The sequence below is a fragment of the Myotis lucifugus genome, unplaced genomic scaffold, assembly GCF_000147115.1.
Source record: "Myotis lucifugus unplaced genomic scaffold, Myoluc2.0 scaffold_364, whole genome shotgun sequence".
NCBI lineage: Eukaryota > Metazoa > Chordata > Mammalia > Chiroptera > Vespertilionidae > Myotis > Myotis lucifugus.
The window spans coordinates 122096-149881 of NW_005871412.1; the positions used below are offsets into that span (position 1 = coordinate 122096).

Consider the following 27786-nt stretch of genomic DNA (forward strand, 5'->3'; position numbering starts at 1 on the left):
GTACATCTAAATAAGTTCCTGAAAATCATAAGAAATATTTTTTAACGAACTCACATCCCCAGTGCCAATGACCTTTCCCAGTCATTGTGATGAAGTTGAAACTATACTATTACCAATTGAAAACAAATATAAACAAATTACCTGCTCACATTGGTCCATGCTGACTGGCTTGCCGTCACTGCGCACACAGCTCAGAAGGCGGGTCCTGACGCCTTGCCCACAGGTCGCATTTTCACTCAGCTGGCACGTGCTCCACTCTACGGCATAGAATCACCACAGTGAGTTTCAAAATTCTGGGCATGTGAGCAAAATACAACAAACCTAGGTTATCTGTACTGGTGGAAGACAGTGTGTATGTAACTCTAAAACCACTACAGCTGGGTTTAAAGACATCATGCAATTCTTTCATAGAAAAACAATCAAATTAATATGAGTGGATTAACTTCCTACATGTTCTTTAAGGTAAAAAGCCAAATGTTTGTTAGAAACCATCTCACAGTTGGCTGGGAGGGAAAGGAAAGACACTAACCAGGATGAGAAAGGAAAACAAGTTTGGAATCCTCTATTTGCTGGGGATAGTTGAGAGAGAAAATAACCCAGAAATGAAGCTAGTCTTTGATGTGAACTTGAATATGTTTTCAAGGAATAAATATAATTAGCTAAACAATTTGGTACAGTGAAGCCAAAAGAGGAGCTGTAGAAAAGAAAGAGTTCAACCTATTTAGAACCATATAGCCTGTTCTCAAAACTCTAATTTTTAAAATTTATTCTCATCAAAGAAGGTTTTATAGATTTGGCTCATTGCATTACAAAGTAGACAACTTTTGAGTTAGAATAAATTCTCCTGCTTCTTAAAAAATTTTTTATTGTTGGTGTGGGTACAAAGGAAGATCCTTGATCATATGCAATGAGACCCTTTTTAAGGAGATTTTCCATAATTGTTAGATGATATAAGTTTAACAGGAATAGCAAACGTTGTATGATGAAATCAGTGTTTTAAAGACACGCTTTTCCAATAAAGCAAATTTAGTTGTATTTGAAAAAATGTCTGTGAAAACCAAGGTTCTGATACACCTTTATCTAAAGAAAAAGAGGAAAACTTGAGATCATCTTCACCTATAAACACAATCATCCAACCCCACAGTATTTACCACAAAGTTTTCTACATGAGAAATCTCAGCAGCGCCACTGTGATGTCAGTGCGGAATTTGTTCTAGAAACCAGTTTGCTCTGCCCCTGCAGGCAGGGGGCAGGTTGGATATCAGTATTGAGTTCAATACTGAGACTTAACATGGTTCCACATTTTGTGTCATTTTGTATATCTGTTACTGCAGGAAATGGTGGGTAGCAGATCAATGTAACTAAACAATCTTTGGTATTAGACACTGTGGTGTCCAGAAAAAAGCTAAGCATTTGGCTGAATGAGGCTGTTATGATTCCCACTGCCTCTCAAACATCCCTGTCCGGCAGGCCTAGCATTCATCCTTACTGAGACCCATAGAACAAGTGCATCACAAGCTTGAAGTTCTTGAAGTAATAGAGACCATTAAAGAGCTACATTCTGTGACAGAATGATTATATTCTTTCCTAAATGATAAAATATCCCATGATATTTTTTATTGTTTCAGTTTAGCATGGCTTAATTCAACTGGATTCTGAAACTTTGTCAAATCTTTGTAAGCATCTTTGAATTCAGAGATTCCAGGTGGTGTTGCTGAATCTACATGGCGTGAGTGGGCATGTGAAGGGGCACTGGAAATGTCAAATCCTCAGGCTGCCGTGCAATGGATTCACACATTCTACTGACAGTCCTAACCTGGAGAACAAAAACCTATGCAAACATACCCCGTTAGTCAGTGCTACGGGAAAAGGGCATACCTGTCAGGTTGTACTGGAACTGGAAGCAGTTTTCATTCAGGAGACAAGGCCGCACCTGGGAGTCTTCAGCACATGTCCTGGAGCTCAGCGAGGGTCTCAGCAGATGGCGGGTTCTTCTCTGCATTGTGTGGGGATCACATGACTATGAAGATCAAAGAGCAGGCAGAGTTAGGAAAGACCCAGAGTTCGTTGATAAATCATGATTATCTGTATACATGTCGGCATATGTACAATAACTACAGGGAAGAGACTACTGAAAATATTAAACATAATATTTAGAACATAAAATCATTCTGTGATTCAATGAAGATAGTTTTTGGTTTTGTCACTTGACCACTCTTTCTTTTTTGTTGTTGTTGTGGCAAAGCTGCATTTTTAATCTCCCATGCATAATTAGGCACATAGAGACCATTTTTATCAATTAAATGTACTCTGTACTCTCAAATAGTCTGCCTCTTAGCAAGAGATGAATTCATTTTGAATGTTTAAATTAACATAAAAAGGAAGATTGTCCTTTTGCCCTCAGATAGTCTAACCCAGTGGTTCTCAACCTTCCTAATGCCATGGCCCATTAATACAGTTCCTCATGTTGTGGTGACCCCCAATTTCATTGTTACAAATTGAACATAATTAAAGCATAGTGATTAATCACAAAACAATATGTAATTATATATGTGTTTTCCGATGGTCTTAGGCGACCCCTGTGAAAGGGTTGTTTGACCCCCAAAGGGGTCGCGACCCACAGGTTGAGAACCACTGGTCTAACCCAATAGAAATAACCATACAGAACATTTTAATGAGAAAATCATTTTTAAAACCCTGGAACAAACAGATACACAGAGAATTATGAAACCAGTATTGCCAATAGACAGTACTTTCCTCCTATTTGGGAGGCTCTTTGAGCCACCGAAGACAAGCCACTGCATGCCGCGGCCTTTTCAATAAAATAAATGTATACATGTGAACTTCAGATCTCCTGCAAATATCACTTTTCCTGTGGGCCCACATGTTCTCTCATATAATGCCCTTGATCCTAGTAAACTTACCAGCTACATCTTCAAGCTCCTTCTATTGGAGTAATCTCCTCTCAGCCGTCCTATATCCTCTCCTTCCCCTTCCTCAGAACACTGATCAGGTCTTCATCAGTGACGGTCGTTCTTTTACTAAAGATAAATTCTTCTCTTCTTTCCTAAGTAACATTCCACCCATGCTCAGGAATTATTCTATACATGCTTCTAAACAAATATACATACACATATACTTATATGTTACACCTGCCCTTATATAGTATTATTCTTTGTTACCCTGACTTCTTCCTTTTTAATAAACTCATTGAGGGCATGGTTTCTACTTGTCATGTCACTTCCTGAAATCTTGGTATATATTTTACACAGTGGTTGTTCAATAAAGACCAGTAAATATAGTCAAAACCACACAATTCCAGACCCAGAAACTTAAAGAGGCACAGACATGCTTAAACCCCGGGAGAAATAAAAATCTCTAAATTAAGGTAACCGGACCATCATTTTAGTATTTGAGATATTTTGTTTATTGTTATTCCTTTTACCTTTTCAGATATTATCCAAGAGCACAACTTGTAAACTGAATCTTCACTATTAATCAAAATGATAATGTTGGATTGCACTGAACTATGCAGGGAAATGCCATATTTTTTTTTTTTTAAGTTTCAAGTGTTTGGAGCCATTGAATGACATTTACTATTCATTTGACTTTATAGTTGGATAACCTGTCAATACTTGTCATTTTATATTTAAATTGTATTGAATGATCAAGAAGTGCCATTAAAACTAGGTAATTATTAATTATCTGTAAATGAATCCCTTGCTAAATAATTACTAATAATTTATTATTAGTTCACTAATTAATTTGTTCACATGAGAAGGAATAATAACTTAAGTAATTTGCCAATGAAATAATATGAAATTATCTTGGTAGATACTCCTGATTACTTCTTTTCTACCTTAAAAAAATGTCTGAACTAAGTGATTATGTGTAAAGACTAAGTGCCAGCTTAGTGTAAACCATCAAATAAAGAAAAAGAGAAAACAACACACGCACACATGTATGTACAAATGAAATTGCTAGGTAACCTTGAACAACTCACTTATATACTCTGTTCTCATTTCCTTATCTAAACCTAGGTAAGAAAGGGGTATCATTTTATAAGATTTAAAATTTTCCTCACAGTATTATCACACTCTAGTCTCAAAGACTGCTGGATATGATTTTAAAATATCCTCTGGAACCTAACCTGTCATTCAATTCATAACCATGGAAAAGTTGGTAACCACTTTCTGGAAATTAACATATTGAAAACCAACACTGTAGCTAACTCTCTTGCTAACACTTCTTCCATAAAAACAGGCAAAGAGGGGAGCATGAGTGACTGAGATCAACAAACACAATCCAACTTAAACTTAGGCAGTATTTTCATATTCCACCTTATAAAGATTGTCCTCGCACTGCTTACAGGTGATAGATGGGGTAGCATTTCTCCTTACTTTTCTCTCTGTTAGCCATTTATAAGTTCATACAGGTTCATACAATAATAGATTGGTCACAGGGATATGGGGATGGAACTAAGAAAAAAAGAATAAAGGAGGCTTACATCTGGTTGATATCTTTACTTGATCAAGACTCCCAAATATAAATCTGGATCTCCTATTTTCTATAAACTATCCTATGTAATAAAAGAGTAATATGCAAATTAACCATCACTCCTCACTCCGTCAGTCCATCACAAAGATGGCTGCAGCCATGGAACTGGAGTGAGCAGGAGGCTTGCATTGCCCCCTGGCGATGGAGGAAGCCAAGCTTCGCACCTGCCCTGGCCAGCCCTGAGCTCTGCTCAAGGCTACAAAGTTTCAATTATAAAAGCAAAATAAATCCCAGATATCTGCTTCCAGTTGCTTCTGCTCAAGGAGGGGCTGGGAGCCTAGGTTGCCAGGGGCAACCCAACCTGGGATCCGCTTAAGGCTACAAAGTTTCAAATATAGAAGGTAAATAAATCCCAGATACCTGCTTCAAGTCCACTGGTGTGGCCAGCCTTAAAACGGCCCTCAGCCCCTCACCCAGGCTGGCCAAGCACCCCAGTGGAGACCCCCACCCTAAAGGGGGTGTGACCAGCCTGCAAACAGCCATCAGCCCCTCACCTAGGCTGGCCAGGTACCCCAGCGGGACCCCCACCCTGATCTGGGACACCCTTCAGGGCAAACCAGCCGGCCCCCACCCGTGCACCAGGCCTCTATCCTATATAATAAAAGGGTAATATGAAAATTGACCCTAACAACAGAACAACTGGGAATGACTGGTCACTATGACACACACTGACCACCAGGGGGCAGACGCTCAATGCAGGAGCTGCCCCCTGGTGGTCAGTGCACTCCCACAGGGGGAGTTCTGCTCAGCCACAAGCCAGGCTGATGGCTGCCAGTACAGCAGTGGTGGTGGGAGCCTCTCCTGCCTCCTCAGCAGCACTAAGGATGTCCGACTGCAGTTTAGGCCTGCTCCCTGCTGGCAAGTGGACATCCCTCGAGGGCTCCTGGGCTGCCAGAGGGATGTCTGACTGCCAGCTTAGGCCCGATCCCCCAGGGAGTGGGCCTAAGCCAGCAGGTGGACATCCATCCCCCGAGGGGTCCCAGACTGTGAGAGGGCACAGACCGGGCTGAGGGACCCCCCCGAGTGCACAAATTTTTGTGCACTTGGCCTCTAGTATATATATAAAAGCCTAAGTGACCGAACAACCAGAACAACCAGAGCAACCAGTTGCTATAATGCGCACTGACCACCAGGGGGCAGACTTTCAATGCAGGGGCTGCCCCCTGGTGGTCAGTGCACTCCCACAGTGGGAGCACCACACAGCTGACCAACTGGTCCCAGCGGCCCACCAGCCCTGCGGCAGCCACTCCCTCCCTCAGTAGTCCTCTAGGTCCAATCTGGAGAACGGGCCAGGCACCAATGGACCAGCACCTCCGGCATGATCCTGACAGCACCGCTGGTCTCCTGGAACTTGGCCTAGGACACCCCGGCTGCTTCCCCTCCCTAGACACTCTGCAAGGAAGAAACAATATAAAAGCGGCTGCCAGGAAGCTCCTGACAACCAGTGCGAATATCAGTGGGACAGATCCAGATCCTGGGCCGGCAAGGGAATCCCACAGCCTGCCCCAGAGGGCCGATCACATCTGCCCCTCACCCCGCCCCTTTCGGGACCCCACCCGTGCATGAATTTATGCACCAGGCCTCTAGTATTTATATAAAGACATTTTGCCGACTTTCTAAATAAAAAGTGAGAAAGCAGTGTGTTGATTACTAACCTAAAGTAAACTCTAAGCCACTTCCATGATAAAGATCAATGTTACGTAGCTCAAGTTCATTTGCTAGGAAAGGAAATGACCAATAAGACCAGTTATAGTACTCCTCACTTACCCACAATTTTGCTTTTTGTGGTTTCAGATACCCAATGTCTACCATGATCCAAAAAATAAGCAATTCATAGGTTTAAATTGTTTGTGGTTCTTAGTAGTGTGATAAAATCTTGCACCACCTCATCTGTGATGTGAATCATCCCTTTGTCTGGTGTATCCATACTCTGTATGACCCCCCACCCATTAGTCACTTCACATTTGTCAATGTTTTCAGATCAATTGTCATGGTATTGCAGCACTTGTGTTTAAGATACCATTATTTTACTTAATAAAGGCCCCAAAGAGTAATGATACTGAAAATCTGGATATGCCAAAGAATATTCCTTTAAGTAAAAAAGTGTGTGCATATGTATAGGAATAAAAGATAGCATATAAAAGGTTCAGTACTATCCATGGTTTCAGGCATCCACTGGAGGTATTAGAATGTATCCCCCACAAACAAAAAAACAACAACTACTATAGTGTCTTGTACATATGACCCTTTAAGAGATTAGTTTTTCTAACTTATTACCTTTCAAAACCAGTACTTACCTTAGAGTTCAATCATTCCTTACGACATTATTTCTTCACACCTTTTGTTCTTTCTAGCAATAAGGCCTTTACCCATAGGTCTGACCTGAATATGTGCATTTATTTGTCAAAATTAAATCAAATATCCCTTCTACCATCCTCTACTGACTTCCTTGCTCCCCTATAAATGGAACCACCTTATGTTGTACACATTTCCACTGCACTTGTACATGTATTGATGTATGTGCGTTCCTTCCCATGGGCTATGTAAAAAAAAAAAAAAAAGCCCATGTCTTAATTTTCCTGGAAATTAGAGGCTTCTTCTGTGTCTGCCATACAGTATGCAAATAATAAATATTTGTTTTGTAGAATAATTTGGTTTTCTTCAGCAATACAACTGGAATTTTGTAAGCGGCCATTAGCAGACAAATGGTCAACTCTGGACTATGATCATCTTGCCTGAATGTAAGGATTCTCTGTAGGCCTGTATCTGAGGGAATAGAATCATTTCTGTAATTCTCATACATTTTTATAAAATTTAGATGACAGCTTTTTTGTACACCAATAATGAACTCACAGAAAGAGAAACTAAAATAGCAATCCCATTTACCATTGCAACAAAAACATTAAGATACCTAGGAATAAATTTAACCACAGAGATAAAGGATCTGTACTCAGAAAATTTCAGGGCACTGAAAAAAGAGACAGAAGACATGAACAAATGTAAGAACATACTATGTTCATGGATTGGTAGAATCAACATCATTAAAATGTCCATACTACTTGAAGCAATCTATAAATTCAATGCAATCCCCATTAAAATACCAATGGCATACTTCAAAGACCTAGAACAAACTCGCCAAAAATTCATCTGGAATAAAAAAAGACCCCGAATAGCTGCAGCAATCTTGGGAAAGAAGAAAAATGTTGGAGGGATCACAATACCAGATATCAACCTATACTACAAAGCCACTGTTCTCAAAACTGCCTGGTACGAGCACAAGAACAGACATATAGACCAGTGGAACAGAACAGAGAACCCAGAAATCAACCCAAGCCATCATGCTCAATTAATATTTGACAAAGGAGGCAAGAGCATACAATGGAGTCAAGACAGTCTCTTCAATAAATGGTGTTGGGAAAATACATGCAAAAAAAAAAAAATGAAACTAGACCACCAACTTACACCATACACAAAAATAAACTCAAAATGGATAAAAGACTTAAATGTAAGATGAGAAACCATAAACATCTTAGAAGAAGCCATAGGCACCAAAATAGCAGACATTTGTTGTAGCAATATCTTTACCGATACAGCTCCTAGGGCAATGGAAACTAAGGAGAAAATAAACATATGGTACTTCATCAAAATAAAAAGCTTCTGCACAGCAAAAGAAACTATCAACAAAACAAGAAAGCCCACTGAATTGGAGAACATATTTGCCAATGTTATCTCTGATAAGGGTTTAAGCTCCAAAATTTACAGGGAACTCATACAACTTAACAAAGGAAGATAAACAATCCAATCAAAAAATGGACAAAGGATCTAAATAGACACTTTTTGAAAGAGGACATACAGAAAGCCAGGAGACATATGAAAACATGCTCAAAGTCACTAATCATCTGAGAAATGCAAATCAAAACAATAATGAGGTATCATCTCACACCTGTCAGAATGGCTATCATCAACAAATCAACAAATGACAAGTGCTGGAGAGGATGCGGAGAAAATGGAACCTTCCTTCATTGCTGGTGGGAATGCAGACTGGTGCAGCCTCTAGGGAAAACAGTATGGCATTTCCTAAAAAAATTAAAAATGGAACTGCCATTTGACCCAGTAATACCACTTCTAGGAATATATCCCAAGAAACCAGAAACACCAATCAGAAAGGATATATGCACCCCTATGTTCATAGCAGCACAATTCACCATAGCTAAGATCTGGAAACAGCCTAAGTGCCCATCAGCAGATGAGTGGATTAGAAAACTGTGGTACATCTATATAATGGAATCCTATGCTGCTGTAATAAAGAAGGAATTCTTACCATTTGCAACAGCATGGATGGAACTGGAGAGCATTATGCTAAGTGAAATAATCCAGTCAGAGAAAGATAAATAGCACATGATCTCACTCATTTGTGGAATATAAAGAACATTATAAACTGACGAACAAAAAGAGATACAGAGGCAAAGAAGCAATGAACAGACTGTCAAACTACAGCGGGAAGGCTGGGGAGGCGGGGGGAGGTAAGAGATGAACCAAAGGACTTGAATGCATGCATATAAGCATAACCAATGGACACAAGACACTGGATGGGGGCAGGGGGGTGAGGGCATGTGCTTGGGGGAAGGTAGAGAGGGCCAGTGGAAGGTCAATTGGGAAAAAAAAGGAGACATATGTACTACTATTTGTAATATTTTAAACAATAAAATAACATTTAAAAAAATTAGATGACAGTTCCCAGAATAATAGTCTATCATTAAATTAATAAACATGTCAATAAATCAATATTTATTTACCGATATTAATGATAACAGATAACCTAGATATTTTAAATAAATCCAAATAAGAATGTATAATTTGATATCTTTCTCATTAACACTGAACTGTTAATCAATGTTTAATAAAACCTGGCATAATTCCAAATACTTGTGAATTTAAGTTATTCTGCAAATTTCTTGTCTGGAGATGAACATGGCTCCAAGACCTAGCCTTGTCAGCTCCCATCAGATACAGACACCCAATGCCTTTATTCTGTGACAGGGTTTATCTGATAATTCTGAGATGGACTCTCCCTCACTTAGCCAATTAGCCTTTCTGTCTACAGCTGTGCTATTTCTCTCTATATCTTTCATGAGGCAACAATGGATATATGCTCTGAACTTGAGTTTTATTAGGAAAAATGGGGTTAAAAGATTCACAAAATACCATTGCAATGTGTTATAAGGAAATTTTAAATAAAATTGAAACCCGTTCTCACAGGTTGATAAGGTATGAGAAAACTTTTAGGGGAGAAACATCGAGACTGGAAAATTGTTAGTCAGACCTCTCATATTTAAATTTTATTCAGAGATTCTGAGGAGATGGCTACAGAAGTAAAAAGTTCTTTGCACTTTACAGTGCAACAAGGAGAGCGATGTCAAAAATACATAGACAATATGCTCAGTAAAATTAAGTGACACGTTATCTCCACAAACCTCAAACTATGAATAGGTGGGACCAATGATGGAAGTTATAGGACCTCTGTGATATCAGCTTCCAATAGGAGAAAGCAGAAGGTAAAAAATAGCATCTGACATATTCCAGAACATCAAAATGGAAAATTAAACCTGAGAATCGGGAGATTTTTCATAGCCCCAAAGCGGTAACTATCAAGGTTCCACGGAGGGGTTTGGGGAGCTGATGCAGTCTGGGTCCCAGGGACTCGCAACATTAATAAGTCAAAGCCCCCTTCCAGGAGGATTTCCTGCAAGAGAAACTGGTGGGAAGAGTTTCCAAACTGAGCAAAACAGGGAACTAGTAATAAAGAAAAAGGAGGGGCCAGTAAACAAAGTGGGGAAGGAAAATGAATCCATTAAAATCTCACAAAATAAGCTGTTTTATTTTTGAACACTGAGAGAGAGAGAGAGGGCGAGCAAATGAGAACACACCCTGGACCATGAAGATTGAAGTAGGAAAAAGCGATTTCTAAAAGTTCACAAAAAATTGATTTTTCAGAAAAGTAAGCAAAGAAAGGGATTAAATTAAAGCTCCACAAAACAAATTAAAATCTGGCATAATTCCAAGTACTTGTGAATTTAAGTTACTCTGCAAATTTCTTGTCTGGAGATGAACATGAGGAAAAAGAGAATAAAGGTCAGAAATAGCAACACCATAAATTAGAAAGTGCAGCAAAACAAAACAACAAAAAAGGATGGAAAACAGCTGAAAAACTATTTCAAAACAAGCTAGCAGTCATTTAGGAAATGAAACAAGATAAGAAAGAATAACATAAATAGGAATTAGAAAAACCAGAACTGAAATGATAAGCCTCAATAAATAGAAATAAAACTAAAATAACTTTCAGAAATAAAGAGAAAACTAGGAGAAACAAGAATAAAAATACAACAAATAATGCCTTAGAAAAACAGAAAATGAAAAAAGGAAGAACTGAAATTAAGTGAAACTTTTAAAAAAGAATTTGAGAATAACTAGTGTGTGGGAAAGTGAGGAAAATGGATGCCACATGCATAAAATAACATTTTACAAAAAGGAAAACCTAAGGAAACAGAACAACACAAAAAGACTTAAGAAAATTCTAAAGTCTTAAAACTACTAATTTTAAAGGATACATCAGAATCACTAATTCTGAGACAAACTAGTAAAATCATTGTTTTAAAAATATTCTTTTAATATCTAGGCAAGAATATAAGGTGGGTTATGAAGGCAAAACAAATTCAGATTATCATTAGATTTTGACAGGAAAAATGCAAAACTATAGTAAAGATACACAAAGAAAAAGAACCAATCAAGATCTAAAGATTTTATATCCAGCAAAGCAGGCTGTCAATGAAAAGACCATAGATAAACTGTTAACAACATGCAAAAACTCAAGAAATATCATTTCCATGAGCCCTTTCCTAGGAATTTATTGGAGACTGCATTTTACACGTCCAATATGGCAGAAAGTCATCAACATAAAGATTAGTGGTGAGCCAAGTTCACACGTAAAACTTAGATAAAGGCTGTATGCTCTCAAGATACAGATAAATACAACAGTAAAAGAATGAGGAGGGCCTATGTAAAAACTATAACATTTTTAAGAACTTATGTTAGTGACAAGTATTGGTATTGTTATTATGAGAATGTTTTCTGTATTATGTGGAATAAAGCAAATGTGTAATTATGATATATTCTTTTTTAATCTCCAGTGTCCTTGACAAAGTCAATTCTTAGTATAGAGAATATATATGATGGAACTTAAGTGAACTCTTACAGTTCATCATTATAAACTCGTGAAATATTTTATCTTCAAAATAAGGGAAATAATAGCATATATTTCAAAGTTCTGTCTTCTGAAGTGGCCTAGAAGGAGTGGAAACTAATAGCGGGCATGGGAATCCTGTGACATTAAAGAGCCCTTTCCATTAAAAGAGGCCAGAGCTTTTTAGAGAAACAAAGGACATGTGGAATATGAGCCTGACAGATTTTGCCATATCAGGTAGCAAGGAAGTTAACGATGGGCAGCAGAGTCTTTATTAAAATGTTTGTGGAAGGAATTATCTGAGTATGAATATAGATGATAACTGAAAAGGGTTAGCACACATCAGGTTTATTTTAATCTATAATTTCATAACTACACAATAGTCACATGCAGTGAAAGATGCTAGGAAAACAACTTCTTATTTTGAAAACTGGTAAGTAAAGGGCAAGTACACATTTTTCATGCTGCCTTTTCTATATAGCATGGATCAGTAGTTAATTAAATAGCAGTTGGGGTAAAATTTCTCCTTACAGTAGTTCTACAAGTGAGTGAGGAAGGATGATAGAATTGGGATGTTCCAATTTTTTCTAGTATTTCCTAAATAATAAAGACTCTAGGAATTGATCACCAATGACAGCTAAACTAATAAAAAGAGATAACCATACATTGTTTGCCTTCTGAAAAAGAGCACACAGTCTATAGAGTCTTGCTAAAATAATGAAATTTGAATTTGATTAGACCTCTATATACAACTCCCAATTTATAGGAATTCCAAGGACAGAGGAACATGTAAGCCTCACCGTGGGGATGAAATTTACCAGTTAGACTGGGTAATTCTATAGGAGAGATGGCCTGTTTTCTGTATCAATAAATTGCTAGTGCCCTAGCCGGTTTGGCTCAGTGGATAGTGTCGGCCAGCAAACTGAAGGGTCCCAGGTTCTGTTCCCGTCAAGGGCACATGCCCAGGCTCTGGGCTTGATCCCCAGTAGGGGGCTTGCAGAAGGCAGCTGATCAATGATTCTCTCTCATCATTGATGTTTCTACCTCTCCCTCTCTCTCCCTTCCTCTCTGAAATCAATCTCTCTCTATATATATCTCCTTAAAAAATAAATAAATAATTGCTAGGAAAAAGGAGAAAGAAATGAGAGGGGAAAACTACATAAAACGAGATGTGAAGGCATTATAAAAACCGGCAGAGCTAAGCAATAATGTTTAGTCACTCAGATTATAGTTCTAAAGGAAAAGATGATCATAGAAGTCAACACAGAGTTGGCTTTGAGGGAAGTGAGGAGGTTATAATTAGGAAGAAACTGTGAAGCGCTTTGTGGGCAACTGACAGGTTTCCACCTCCTACGCTGGTGGCTGTTTGATGACTAAACTGAACTTTTGTTTTTTGTGGTTTCCATATTTGTGCTAAAATCAATATTTTAAAAAGTTTAAAATTTTTCCCTTGTTCTCCTTGGTTTCTTTTCATTTTGGGATTTGAGATGTCCCATCAGCAGACTTTTCCAAAGTGTGCTGTTTTCTGGTGTTAATAGATCTTAAATTTCAGATGGATCATGAGAATTCTCACTTCATATTACACAGTGTTTTACAAAGTACCATACTTTAAAAATATATTAGCTTATAAGCACATGTAATAAATAACTTCAAAACGCAATGGGTGTTTAATTTTAAAGTGTGCCTTTAACATGTATATAAAACGTTTTTTGTACTTGTTCAATAAAAACTTATCTGGCCACTGGGTAAAGCCAGCAATAAAACTACTGGTCCGCAATGTGTTAACAGAGAAAAGAGTTTGATAAGCAAATGCATTTAGGACACACTGAGATACAGAGTGCTAAACAAGGATTTTTACAATAGATCTTTACTGTGTTTGCAGACTCTTCTATTATGTCCTTACAATTTACTCTCTCCTTTCTCCCCGGGCAGAGAACTGGACCTCATTTCCCAGCCTTCCTTGCAGTTGGTGTAACCATGCAACAGAGTTTTGACAAATGAAAGGAAGTGGGAGGCTGTGTGTGACACTCCACTCCTGACCCTAACGCCTCCCACATACCTTCCTCCGTTCCCTTCACCCTCTCCCATGAGCTGGAATGCTGATAACCACAGTGACTCCGGATGACAAGATGGCAGACCCTCCATTAGCCTGGGTCCCAGAATGAAGTGGCAAGTGCCCTTTCACCATTGAGAAAACCCCCTCAGGACTGTTTTGTGGGAGACAAATAAAATTATATTCCATTTGAACCAGTACAATATGGGGTTATATGTTTTGGCAAATTACAACTACTTCACTGTACATTACGACTCTCTGAGAGTCTCACATCGTTAGTATCAATTTAGCATTCTATAGGACACACTTGGGGAAATGGACTTACAGATTTAAAGACATGAATGAACATGAAATTCTTTGTAAATTATAAAGTGGTTAAGTTATCATCTATATGAATCAATTGCTGTCCTTGAACACTCTTCGAGTAAGGTTTCCAAACACTTTAAACAAATAGTTTTTGAGAACACATTAAATACAAGACACTGCACCAATGAATAAAACATCACCCCAGGGAGGATTTCCTTTTATTCTCTGGATTTTCAAGAGATCAGACCTTGTCTCCATGAAAGACCTACAATTACATTTTAAAAGGACATGTTTAAGGATTTAAAAGGAAATATAGTTATTTCATCCTCCCTATAAAACAAAAGTATTTACTGAACTTGCCTCCAAGGAAGTTAAGTTTAATTTACTAATTTGTGTGTGTTGGAAGGTAAGGTGGCAGGTGAAGGAGGTTGGTCTTAGTCATCCGAAAAAGTGTTTTTTCAAATGTTGTGAACACTATATTAATAACTGACACTTTTATAATGCTTACTAAGTGCTGGTCACTGTTTTACATTCTTTAACTCATTTCATTGTCATAACAACCTTATGATGCAGATCTATTATTTCCCTCATTTTACAGCTGGCACAGAGAGGTTAAGTAATTTTATCAAGCTCACACAGCTAGAAAAGGGAAGAGCCAAGATTCCAACCCCATCACCCCATCAGTCTTATGCTATAGAGTCCATGCTTTTCACTACACTATCTTGGTTTTCAGTTTATTGGATCAAAGCACCTTTAAAACTCATACAGCATAGCATAGAAAATGTCTATCATATACTCAAAGTGAGAATATTTCCTGAAATGGTTATTTCTGAATATATATATACTAGAGGCCCGGTGCACCGGTGGGGTCCCTCAACGGGGGATCGGACAGGAACTGGCAGTCCAACATCCCCCGAGGGATGTAGTAGTGCGCCAAGCAAGGCTCATTGCCATGCCACTGCGGTCTCCACGCGCTCATCCTAGGGCGATACTAGGGCGCACCCGTGACTGAGAAGCAGCTGCAGGCTCATGCCCAGTCAGTCCTGATCTTGGTCCCAGTCCGGATGGGGAAGGGGGACGCAGGTAGAGTGTCTGCGGGAGAGGCTCGTGCCATTGCAGCTGCGCTTGCCAGCTGTGAAACCTGCATCTGGTGCCTGATGGTCAGCTGAGTGGTGCTCCTGCTGTGGGAGTGCACTGACCACCAGGTGGCAACTCCTTCATTGAGCGTCTGCCCCCTGGTGGTCAGTGCATGTCATAGCAACCGGTCGACTAGAATAGAGGTTCTGCAAGTGTGGGCCCAGGACCAGCATCAGCAGAATGAACATCATCCTGAAACTTGTTAAAATTGCAAGTCATTGTGCCTTATCCCAGACTCAATGAATCAAAAACTCTGGGGATTCTATTTTAGTCATCAATTTACTGTGGCATGGAAACATGAAATAGACTGATGAATCTCAGAGGGAAGGGGGAAGGGGCTGGGAAGAGAATAACCAAAGAATTTAGATGCATATATGCATGCCCCATGAACACAGATAATACGTTAGTGCATGCTTGGGGCGGGGCCTGAACTGGGTGATGGAAGACAAAGGGGTGGGTGGGGGGAGGGGCATACGTAATACTCTCAGCAATAAAGAAGAAAAAATCTGGGGGGTGAAAGAACACACACTCCTGGGGTGGGGTTGAGTAATCCATGTTTTAATGAGTCATCCGGGTAATTTTGAAGTACTATCTAGTTTTAGAACCACTTTTCTCAAACCACGGTTTCAACTTTATATGCACAACAACAAACTCCTCGTTTCCTACCCCCCAGCATCCTCCTCCAGTCTTCCCTACCTCTGTTAATGGCACTCCATCTCAGGTCAGAAACTTGGAAGTCATCTTTGACTCCTTTGTTTTTCTTACCCCTTACAGCCATACCTGAGCAAGTCCTTTCAGCTCTAACTTCAAAACAGAATTGACGATCTATCTACTTCTCATCATCTGCACCACCTCTACCTTGGTCAAAGTCACCTTTCACTTAGATTATAGCAATAACCTCATAACTGTTTTTTTCTATTCTACAGATGATGTTGAACTCTGGGGCTAGAATCAACTTTTCAAATAATACAAATTAGAACACTTAATTCCTCTCTTCCACACCCTTCAATGGTTTCCCAACTTAGCGTGAAAACCAAGTCCGATTCTATGGCCTACAACGTCCTACACCATCTGGTCCTCCACTACCTGTGAAGCTCATGGCCTTCTATTTTCCTGCTTGCTCACTGCTCCATTTGCCACTCTGGCCTCTGAGGTGTTCTTAGGGAACTCCAAGCATCCCCTTGTCTAAAGGCTTTTGTCCATGTTCTCCCCTCTGTCTGCAATGCTCTTCCAGGACCTGCATGATTTGCCCCCTTATTCCTTCGGTCACTGTCCCCTATTAGAGAGACCTGCTTTGACCATGCGATATAAAATATCAGTAACTCCTCCATGTCACTCTTTGTCCCTCTATATCTTTTCTTCTCCATATCACATTACTACCTGACATTCTATGTATTAAATTAATGCTTTTGAAGTGGTAAAATATATATTAAGCTCCATATAGGCTGGGGCATGGTCTTGTTGATTGTTGATATTCTCAGGACCTAAAATAGGCCCAGTCCCATACGAGAAACTTTCAACAGACAGTATACTAGTAATAGTGAGTGACAAGCATTGCCAGGGCACTCTGGCTTTCTCATTAGCTCAAATGCAGAAAACAGCTATTACTTAGCATCCCCAGGACTTTGGGATAGTTAATGAATTTAATGAGTATAATACATGTAAGTACTCTGAGTTTCTGGGAGTTTGGGGTTTTACAAGTACAGTGAACTATTATGATCAATGCATTTTGTACAGGTAAAAAGAGAGCATGACATCATAGCAAACCTGATCAGAAATTAAAACAGTGAAAACTAAAGTGATCGCCAATCAGAAGGGCCAGAGGTTGGATTTCTGAGCCCTGCAGTGATCTGTTTCTTTGTACTTTACCCTAGATTTGAGGGGTCCAACAAATATGTATTAAAGAATAGGCTCCTATAGCTTCTGCTTGTCCTTTGAGAGTTTAAAGTGATAATAACAATGGAAAGTAAAAACATATTCTGGATTCTGTCCTATATCCTAAATAATAGCAACAGGCAACATTTAAGAGTATGAACACATGCCTAGTACTGTAGTGAACATTCTATCTCATAAAGCCCGTCTCCCTTAATCTCACCTCCAAATAATCTAGGTGTACTTTAATATCCTTGGTATTACAAATGATGAGATGAAATAGAAGCTTAGAGCATATAGCAACTTTATATTCAGTGCTCAAGTCAGGATTTGAATCTGGTCCTCAGTATCCTCAACTGTAGTGGTACTTGTGTAATATTTGATGGTAGGCACAGTGGGTAGAACAATGCATCACAGAGCTATATTGTGATTGTGGTTATTGGACCTGCTATTTATTTCAACCTGGAAAGTTTAGTATGGACAGTGGTAATTAGAGATAGCAAAGGAGAGAGAGAGAGAGCAGATGTAAGGTACTATCACTTATTAACTAACCAAAAAAACAAGATAAATCACAGACTGAAGAACGGAGAGTCAGCTAGGGCTGGAACCGCGAACACGGCCTGCTGCCTGACTTTAGGAACTTGCAGGTGCACCCAGCCCAGGGTCCGGCTGATCAGATTTAGGGAGTTAATTGGAAGCAGGAGTGCCAGACACATCTCTGTCAAATGGCACTGACAAGAGCAGGGCAGAAGCTATGATATCATCAAAATGATATAAGGTTCCTCATAAGGCTTTGCTGGCCTATTGCTATGAGGAAGTTAGGATAACACATAAATGTCAGGAGAGTGTTGCTTAGCTAAGATGTGTGAGTGGAGATTTTAGAATGGTCACAGACATCCCTACATAGTCCTTCTGGCTGGTATTTTATGACTAAGGTACATATTTATAAACCAATCAGAAGCCTTGGTACTGATGAATGATATATGGTATATCTGACGATAGAATCTGAGGTTGTCACCTGTTTATATTATTGTTGGGGGTTGGGAAAGAAGAAAGGACTTAAATAGAGACCAAAAATGTAAGAGTCATGAAAGAGAAATAAAGACCAAAGTGATCAAAGGAATATGAATGCTATAAAGGGCTTCAATGCGACCATTGGGAACATGGGAATATGGCCTATACATTGGCTATAAGTATTGTATCAATGTGATAAATCACTGTGCTATAATTATGTTAGAAAATATCTAACATAAGAAACACATGCTGAGTTATCAATATTAAGGGTAACAAGGTATGATGCCTTCAACATATGCTCAAATGGTTCAGAAATAATAATAGTGTGTGAAAATATACATACATATACCATTGTGTGTGTGTGTGTGTGTGTGTGCGTGTGTGTGTGTGTGTGTAGAGGGGTGGCAGAGAGTTAATCAAGCATATGTGGCAAACTTAAAATTTCAATGTACATATTTTCTTTTAGTTTGAAATATTTGAAATAAATGTTCTTAAGTAAGAGAGGACTATAAATGGCACTGGTGCACCAATATTCAGGAGATGTGAATTAATGATAAAAATGAAGCATGCATTCATAACTACATGCTACTCAGAGAACCCTTAAGTGGCAACTCCTATTTGAACCAAGGGCACATTAACTCTTTTTTTAAAAAATTATATTTATTAAGGTGACATTGGTTACTAAAATTACATAGGTTTCAGATATACCATTCTATGACACATCATCTGCATATTGCATTGTGTGATCTCCAACTAAAGTCAAATCTCCTTTTGTCACCCTAGATTTCACCCCCTTCACCCTTTACTACCTTTCCTTCCCCACATGCTGTTGTATGCATCTATGAGTTCTTATTTGTTTATTTGTTGCTTTCAGTTTTATATCCCACATATAAGTTAAATCACAAGATTCTTAATGTTTTCTGTCTGACTGATTTCTCTAAGCACACTGTTAATCTCGATCTTTCCCACTCTCTTGCTTTCTCTTCCATCTTCTCTTCTTCATCTTTTATTTTCCATATGATGCTTACATCTCTTTCTTCACTCTAATCCCCAAGCATTCACAGACCAAATGAAAAACCCAGCCAAAATAAGCTACAACCCTACCTGGTTTGGCTAAGTGGCTAGAGCGTTGGCCTTCAGACCAAAGGGTCCCTGGTTCAATTCCGATAGAGAGCAAATGCCTGGGTTGGGGGCTCATTCCCCAGTGGGTGGCATGTAGGAGGCAGCCGATCAATGATTCTCTCTCATTATTGATGTTTCTATCTCTCTCTCCCTCTCCCTTCCTCTCTGAAATCAATAAAATTATTGTAAAAATAAGCTATAAACTGCACTGGGGCTTCTGCCTGTGCTGGACCCCAGGATGCTCTCTGGAATGGGAATCCCAGGACAACACCGGTCTCTGCCAGCAGGGTAGGAGTGCTGGGCCACTCTGTAGGCCCCAGAAGACTAAAAGAGGGTCACTTTCATGTGTTTTCCGTTTACTGTTTGTGTCTCTCCCTCTCTTCCCAGTCCCCACCATAAACCAAAGAAAAGTGTCACACACTGCATCTAGAATGTGTCTGGGCTCTCTCTCTCCTGTTGCCTTTCCTTTCCCGTAGGAAGATTATTGGCCCCTTTCCCTTAGGAAGAACCTCACCCTTGGTTAGCCAAAGCCTCTTGATCTGCTAGCAGCGGTTCTCAACCTTTGAGTCACGACTCCTTTGGGGGTCGAATGACCCTTTCACAGGGGTCGCCTAAGACCATCGGAAAACACATATATAATTACATATTGTTTTTGTGATTAATCACTATGCTTTAATTATGTTCAATTTGTAACAATGAAATTGGGGGTCACCACAACATAAAGAACTGTATTAAAGGGTTGTGACATTAGGAAGGTTGAGAACCACTGTGCTTGAGGAAGAGGTATTATTAAGTTCCATACCCAGGCTCACAACACAGAGGGCACCCCGGAGACTCATCTAGGTTTATTCGTTCTATTCACACCATTGTTTAGGCTGTCATTCTTAATCTTTTCTTTTTTCTTTTTCCCGTTCTTTCTCATTACTTTTCCACTCTTGCCGAAGTAAGCCTTACTCATCTCTGAGGTTTCCATATGGACATTCTCTCACTAGAAAATTTACTGATCCTCCAAGGGGTTGGAAAATGGGCCAATATATGCTCTCATGACACCCTGTGCTTTTCTCTTTTAATCATATGATTCTAGTCCTCTGCTCTGTTGAAATTGTTTAGGAGCTTTATGTGTTTCTCATAAAATTAGGTATGTTTCTTCAGGACAAGGAATCTTCATCGTCATAGCCTAACATAGCATTGTCACATAGTAAGCTCTTAATACTTGTTGAATAGAAAACATTTACTATTTATTTCTGGACTTATGTGCTAGTCACTATGTTAAATGATTTAGACATATCAATCCCTGCTCTAACTTCCAATTTTCCTGACTTTGAGGTTAAATAACTTGCCCAAAGTGCTAAGAAGGGATACAGAGAGGAAAAAGAATGCAATGCATTTGGGCTATTTCTAAATCTCAGATATATTTTCTACAAGTGTCTCATCAGCATTGCTATGGAATTAACACTTGCCTTTCAGCATAAAATTTAGCATCTGGAAAATAAGACCCACAACTGCATTTTATCTGAGAGCATTTCTGGAACAGAAAAATAATACTGGGGATGGGAATATGATCGCCATAAAAATCTATAATTATAATTAATTTGAAGTTATGAACACCCAGAGCATTTGTATCTGCAATTCCAGCATTATTATTTTCTATTAGTACCATATAATAAATGTAGTGTTTTAAAACTTAAAATAACCTTACAGGTAAATATGAAGAACTAAAAAATACTACTGGGATATGATAAACACAACATAGTAAAGCACATTATATTTTTTTAAGAAACTGCAGTTCACGGAAAATTATTCATAGGTATTTTTCAAGGTAATATGCTAGTGTAACATAAAAGGAAAGGAGGTTAAGACTCAGAGAGAAACACATACATTTTAAAAAGCTGAAGTGTGTACAAAAATCAACAAGAGATTTCTATGTCCATTATGACTCCTCAGACATACCATTTTGTGGAGAGGTTCCTGGCAATCGATGCTGTAATGTGCCATTGGTGGAAGTACATTTTCACATTCTTTTTCCATGCAACCAACGTGGGGGGTGGGAATGATGCAAAGAATGACTTATAGAATAACCTTCATGTACTGTAAACATGTTTAAAATTCAAAGTGAAAATCTGGCCTTTTCTTTTGGACATGAAACACACAATTGGGATGGACTAGAGATCACAAGTAACATAGGATACAGATCACAAACCGAATTCAAAACTGCTAACACGTCGTAGTTTGATACTGACATTTTAATAGCTGCCATGATAATGAAATATCATTGACAATAAAGACAGATCTCAAATAGACCAAGGAGAGGAATTAAATTATTTAAGAAAAACTATATTTTACATTTCACTATTTTAAAAAGTTGAAATAGCCGCTCCTTTCATAATTCCTGAAGAAAACCCTGGACCTTCCTCACAAAGCTATGAGCAATGAGAACTATTATAAGTGAATTTGGGTCCAGGCTCTGTTGTTTTATAATTTTCGGTGTTACTAATTTTTATGCATTTGTAGCCACCAATAAAAATCACATTCAATATTTCAAAATGTGGATTATTTTATTGACTTTTATATATCAGTGAACTGAGTTTCAGAGTGTCAGCGACCTATCAAAGTCGCATGGCCTAAGCTGGACAGACACCAGAACCTTGAAATCCTGCCCTTCTTTCTGTTCTGCTCTCTTCTTGAATGCCAAGCACAGCATGAAGTACTGTCTTCATATACTTGCTTCATGAATGATGTTTTACCAATATTAATTCAATAGCAAGAAGAATAACTTTATTATTATAACAATGGCTAGTCTTCATTCCCCATTTTAAATTATATGGGTGACTAAAATCTTCCAAATAGACTAGGCAGTGATCTGGATGTTCCTATGTCAAAATTATCCCATTAGAAAAGTTAGAGATTTTAAGAATCTATTTCAGCACATTGTAATTATGAAGGGGGCCATTGACAGAAATCTATGTCCTTAAGAAACTGAAGGCAATGCCTCTAGAAATAAAAGTCATTTCTCCATGTTTCTGTTTCTTCACTCAGAGACGTACCCTATATAATTCACAGTGAAGTGAAGGCAATGCAATGAGATCAGTCTGAGAGCGCTTTGAAGAACAGAATCATTCTACAAATGCAAAGTGGTATTGGCCTGACTGCGATTATGGGGCACTCAGGAGAGGGGAGGGGGTCATGCTGGACTGGGCCATGAGAGAGCAGTTCCTCAAAGCATCTTCTAAAGGAAAATGCAGGTCATCCAGTTCCAACTCATCCCCAATTACCCTAAGGTGGGAGCCACTCAATCAAGTGCCACCAGAAACAAATTGAAAATTGGTGGAGCACAACATAGATGACAATAAACTCCAAAATGCAAGTCAGGGAGCATGAGGACAGCTGATGGCCTGTGTGGCACAAACAGAACTTCCCGTTGCAAGGATTCTCCGCTTCCAGTTGACGTGGATGCAGAGGGAAAGGATATGTATAAAGGAGAACAAGAAGTGTATTCCCTTAAGAGGCATGGTGTGTTCCCTTAGCTGGAGGCCCATGAAGACCAGAAAGAGGCAAAGGAAAGCAATAGGTAAGGTGGGAGGTAGCAGGCCACTCTAAGTTTGGAAACTCAAGCACAGTTAATGGAGACAAAATTTCAGAGCATTCGATTGACTAGATATGACAGCTTTTCAGATTAGAACAGTATGAGCAAGTAAGGCAGCTGAAAGAATACAGTTGCCGTATTTTGAATTAGGGACTATTTCAAATTCAGAGCCTGCAACCTTGGGTAGTATGAGTCTGATTTGTTATTTCACGCCTGCATCTTTCACTTTCCTCACTAATAAAAAGGGGATAATAATGCCATGTGAACATTAAATGATTTAATACGTAATCATTTATTTCTCTCAGGAACCCCTATCACAGAAAAAAATTGTTTGTGTTTTATTTTAATTGACTTTTACTTATAAGAGTGGTCCCAAGGATACATTGAAACCAATGGTCTACACTTTTTCCAAAGGTGAATGGTGAATTCCCATTTTGCTTCTGATGTGTCCTGAATTCTAATGAAATTGATGGAGTTTGGAGTAGACAAAATGTGTCTGCTATGGTTCCTATATAAGTATGTGTGTGCACGTGTGTGCATGTATGCGTGTTGGGGGGGGGGAGAGAGAAAGGGGAGAAGGATGAGGGAGGAGGAAGAGAAAGAAGAATAAGAGGGGAAGGGGAAGGAAGAGGGAAAAAGAGAACATAAAGGAGGCCAAAACGTTGAAAAATACTAACTTTTTGTGGCCACAAGACTGCGGGGAATACCCAAGTCTTCCAGGAATGATAGCTTAGTAGGAAAAAGGCCAAAAAGAAAACCCATAAGTGAGGAGCCAATATGAGCAGCGAAAATCACTCCATGTGCTTCCAGTATATTTCTTCTTGTTATACATTAAATTCTTTAGCTTCTATTAAATAGCAAAGCTTTATAAAAGCATTCAAAATAAATTTCTTTGAGCTAGATGCTTGTCGATATCATATGAGAAGAGATGAAAAAACAAGAAAAAATCTCTAAGGTTTTCTTTAGAGGGTTGTAAATCATTGAATTATGAGTTACACAGATATTTACAAGCTTGGCCTAAATAGAGTATAGTAATCTGTAAATGCTGTTCAAGTGATTTATGGCGCAACTGTTCTATCACATTAACAATAGCAGGAAATGCATTTAATTTATTCTCAGGGATGCACATTTATGTTATTCACAACAAGCCATTTATGGGGAAATGTGCAACCCTTAACTGAGAGTGAATGAATCTCTAGTGGGTTTTGAACAGTTATAACTGTCTAATAAATGCTCATATCCCGGCTTACTGTGCAGGCCAATGTAAATGCTCACTAGCTATCCTGTAAGCACTCTGTGCTGTGAACTCGTGACCAGCCCTAGGATGCATGGCAGAATCAGTAGCCTGAAGTTGTCTGGGTCCCGAATAATAAAGAACTGACACTCCTGACTGAAATTTCACAAGAGCACGAAACAGAAAAGCATCCTTTATACCTGATCCCATAGTCCAGATTTGTCGGAGGCAGCAGAGTGATAATTTAAGGTTCTAAGGACCTCTTAGCACTTTGGGCTACTGTCTGGAAAGTGAATCATCTGACAGTCTACCACTTCAAGATGAAAATAGTATCCTGGGCCTTCCTGGGTTCTTTATCAAAATATACACATGCATACAGTTTGGTGGCTGAGATGAAGAAGAAAGAGATAAAAAAGAGACAGGAACAGGGATGAGAGAGATTGAGAGAGTGAAGGAGTAGGAGACATAAGAATAGGGAGCCCCATGCTAAATTACCAGTCGCTTTCATGTGTTCTATCATTTATTTCTTCCAGGAACCCATGGAGATGTAGTTACCCAAATAACTATGTTATATATGTGGAAAGTGAAGACTCTATATATAATTGAAATCCTAATACTCAATCTCTTACCAGTAAACAGTGTAGCCCTGATTTAAAATGATTAAACTGGAATTGCAGCCTTTGTAGGTCTTAGCTTAGAAAACCCAGAACAGAATGTTGCTCTTTCATGAATTTAGACAGCTAAGCTTTGTAAAATGGAATTATTTAATGTGTTGGAAATAACACATTGCATTGACTTTGGGTAGTTTGTTCTTGATGGTGGCCCCAGTTTCTCTAGCTACATGTTCTCTGTCTCTTGGCCACTGGCCAGGTCATTCCTTTGATTATGCAAAGACTTAAGTGAACTAGAAGCCTGATAAATTCTCTTTTAGGGAAACAATACCTCACAAACAACCACCTTCTCTTATAAAATAATGATTTTCTCCCCTCTTTAGCACATGGCACCTTCTTAGATTAATAAATGATGTTGATAGCTAGCTCATAGAGCCCATGCATTTAAAACACACACTCAAACCTGCTTCCATGCACGGAAAGGCTATACCCTGAGGCCCAATGGAGTCTGGAGAGTTTCATGGTTTAATACTGGTTGAAAGCCAGGGAATCGTAACAGGATTTTTATCATATAGGCAGAATTCCATTATTCTCATGCCATTACGACAGATTATATCACACAGCACAATCTATTTCCATGTACCATTCAGCTGTCCATGGAATTAGGGATTTGTTGAATTAATTAGAATAATATTATATTGCAAGAATTTGCTCAACAAAAATGTCAGCCCATTCCTTTCAAAGTAAAGTTGTTTGGATCCTGAATAATAAAGAACCTACATTCCTGACTGAATTTTTACAAGAGGATGAAACAGAAAAACATCCTTTTTTTTCCCAATGAGAATAAAGTATAAGAGTGTAATTTAGTAATAAAGTAATTCTTATTACTATTTCTCTGGGAAGGTAAAAGTCAGAGTAGGGAAGAGCAGAAAAGGGGCAAGGAGCTTTATAAAAATAAAAGTACTAGAGCAGTGGTTCTCAACCTTCCTAATGCCGCGACCCTTTAATACAGTTCCTCATGTTGTGGTGACCCCCAACCATAAAATTATTTTCGTTGCTACTTCAGAACTGTAATTTTGCTACTGTTATGAATCGTAATGTAAATATCTGATATGCTATATGTGTTTTCCGATGGTCGCGACCCACATGTTGAGAACCGCTGTTAGAGTGTACTTTATCTAAAAAGATTTTTCTCAAAGTTTTTTTACTAACCTTTTGAATAGAAGAAAGAGTAAGTTAGTGTTGGTAACTGACCAGACCATTACCAGCTGTTGTAGTCTAGGAATAACCTCTTCCCCTTGTATTCTCACCTACTGTGTGGACATGACTGCCGCATGTCCCAAATCCTTTGCAGCATGGTTGGGAGATCCTACAATTATAATAATATTTCTCTCACAGTGGATTTTTTTGGCACTCATCAGCACATTCTGAAGGATCTAGTTTTATTCTGTTTTGATATTTTCTCTGGTGACTGTGTGTGTGTGTGTGTGTGTGTGTGTGTACATGCAGAATAATCAGAGGAAAAACACATATATATCATTGTGTCATAAATTTTACCGTGTTTATATAGTTCCCACTACATCTAACTTTTTCAAAGTTGTGCTGAGATTTACTCTGAATTCACCCCTAACATTAACTACTTCCAATGTAGTAATCTCCATTCCAATAACATTTCAAAACCACACAACATGCAACCTCATACCTATGGTCTCAGAAACTGGGTTACTGGAAATGCTAGTTTTAAAATATTTCTTTTTTGTGAAATACTATGCAATAGCTTAGATATTCATGAAACAAATGAGCAAACATTATTGTACCCTTATATTATATTGATTCTATGGCAATGTATACTCTCTAGAATCTCTGAAATTGATATATATGATCATTTTGTTTAATTATCTCATTTCAAACCTTTAAATGTGAAATCTATAGTAACAGAGGAGTAAATGTACTTATCAATCCATTGTCACTGGACCTTAGAAAAACCCCACATAGTACTATCAACTTTGAAGAAGACAGAGGAAGGAAGAGGAAGGATAGCAGAACGAGGAGGAGGAGGAAGAGAAGGGGAGAGGGGATGGGGAGAGGAAGAGAAGAGGGAGGAACAAAAGGAGGGAATGGGTTGGGGAGGGAGGAGGGAAAGGAGAAAGAGAAGGAATAAAACAAGGAAAATTAAAGAAACTATTCATGTTAGGAACTCAGCATAACTCTCTCTTTAACTCAATTTGTATGCACTTTGATGAATTTGATTGAAGTCAATTCACTTTATTTTGATATAAGCCAAATACAAGTTGAGACACAGCTAGCACTCTTTGATACTCTATTAGTGTATGTTTCACTATAAAGATAAGATTTTGGTGTCAGGAGCTTTATCTGTGCATCTGAGCAATCAGAAGATGATGTTTGAACACACAACTAAGTGAGGTGTAATTAAAGGAATGTCTTTAATCAATGTTTCAGGAGTGTGCAGTTTTCAAAACACATATTAATTCTATGTGGTGGCATTTCAAAAATAATTCCTTAGTCTTCCATTCCAGACCTTAGTTCTCTGCGGCCAGTTAAGCGAATCCTGCAGTTTGGTAACTGCTACACTTCACTCCAGCTAAGACAGTTTCTGCTTGCTGCTGGGGAGGCAGCATCATCCATCACATTCAAGCTTTTTGTGTGTTGATTTTCTGTGCAATCCATGCTTGAAGACACACAACTTTCACAACCTCTCAGGTTTACAATAATTTCATTTTCTCTTAATTCCACAATAATATTTAAAGGGTGAAATTCACTTTGTATTATTTTCTGTTTTTGTGTTACTTATGTAAATAACTTTTTTCTTCATTAATTTGCTGATTTTTTAAAAGGATTAAGCAATATATAAACTCTCTAAAGCTTATACTCAGTACTTAATAATTTGAATGACCTATTAAATAACCCATATAATATAACCTTCATTATATTACTAAAGAAGTTTGTAACAAATAACATTATTTTTTAAAGTTTTGTGTGATTAATAAGTAATTAATGATCGATATATATATATATATATATATATATATATATATA

The 27786-nt window shown here is 38.5% G+C and overlaps 1 protein-coding gene across 1 annotated transcript in view; it reads right to left on the minus strand.

Annotated features, from left to right (window-relative positions):
* Window positions 1–27786, minus strand: part of THSD7B (thrombospondin type 1 domain containing 7B) — a 720951-nt gene that overhangs the window by 47912 nt on the left and 645253 nt on the right. The window contains exons 15-16 of the mRNA XM_006101466.3: window positions 1879–2020; window positions 142–257 (exon numbers count right to left, since the gene is read on the minus strand). Of these exons, the coding sequence (XP_006101528.3) occupies window positions 142–257; window positions 1879–2020 (258 nt within the window). The remainder of the gene's footprint in view (window positions 1–141; window positions 258–1878; window positions 2021–27786) is intronic.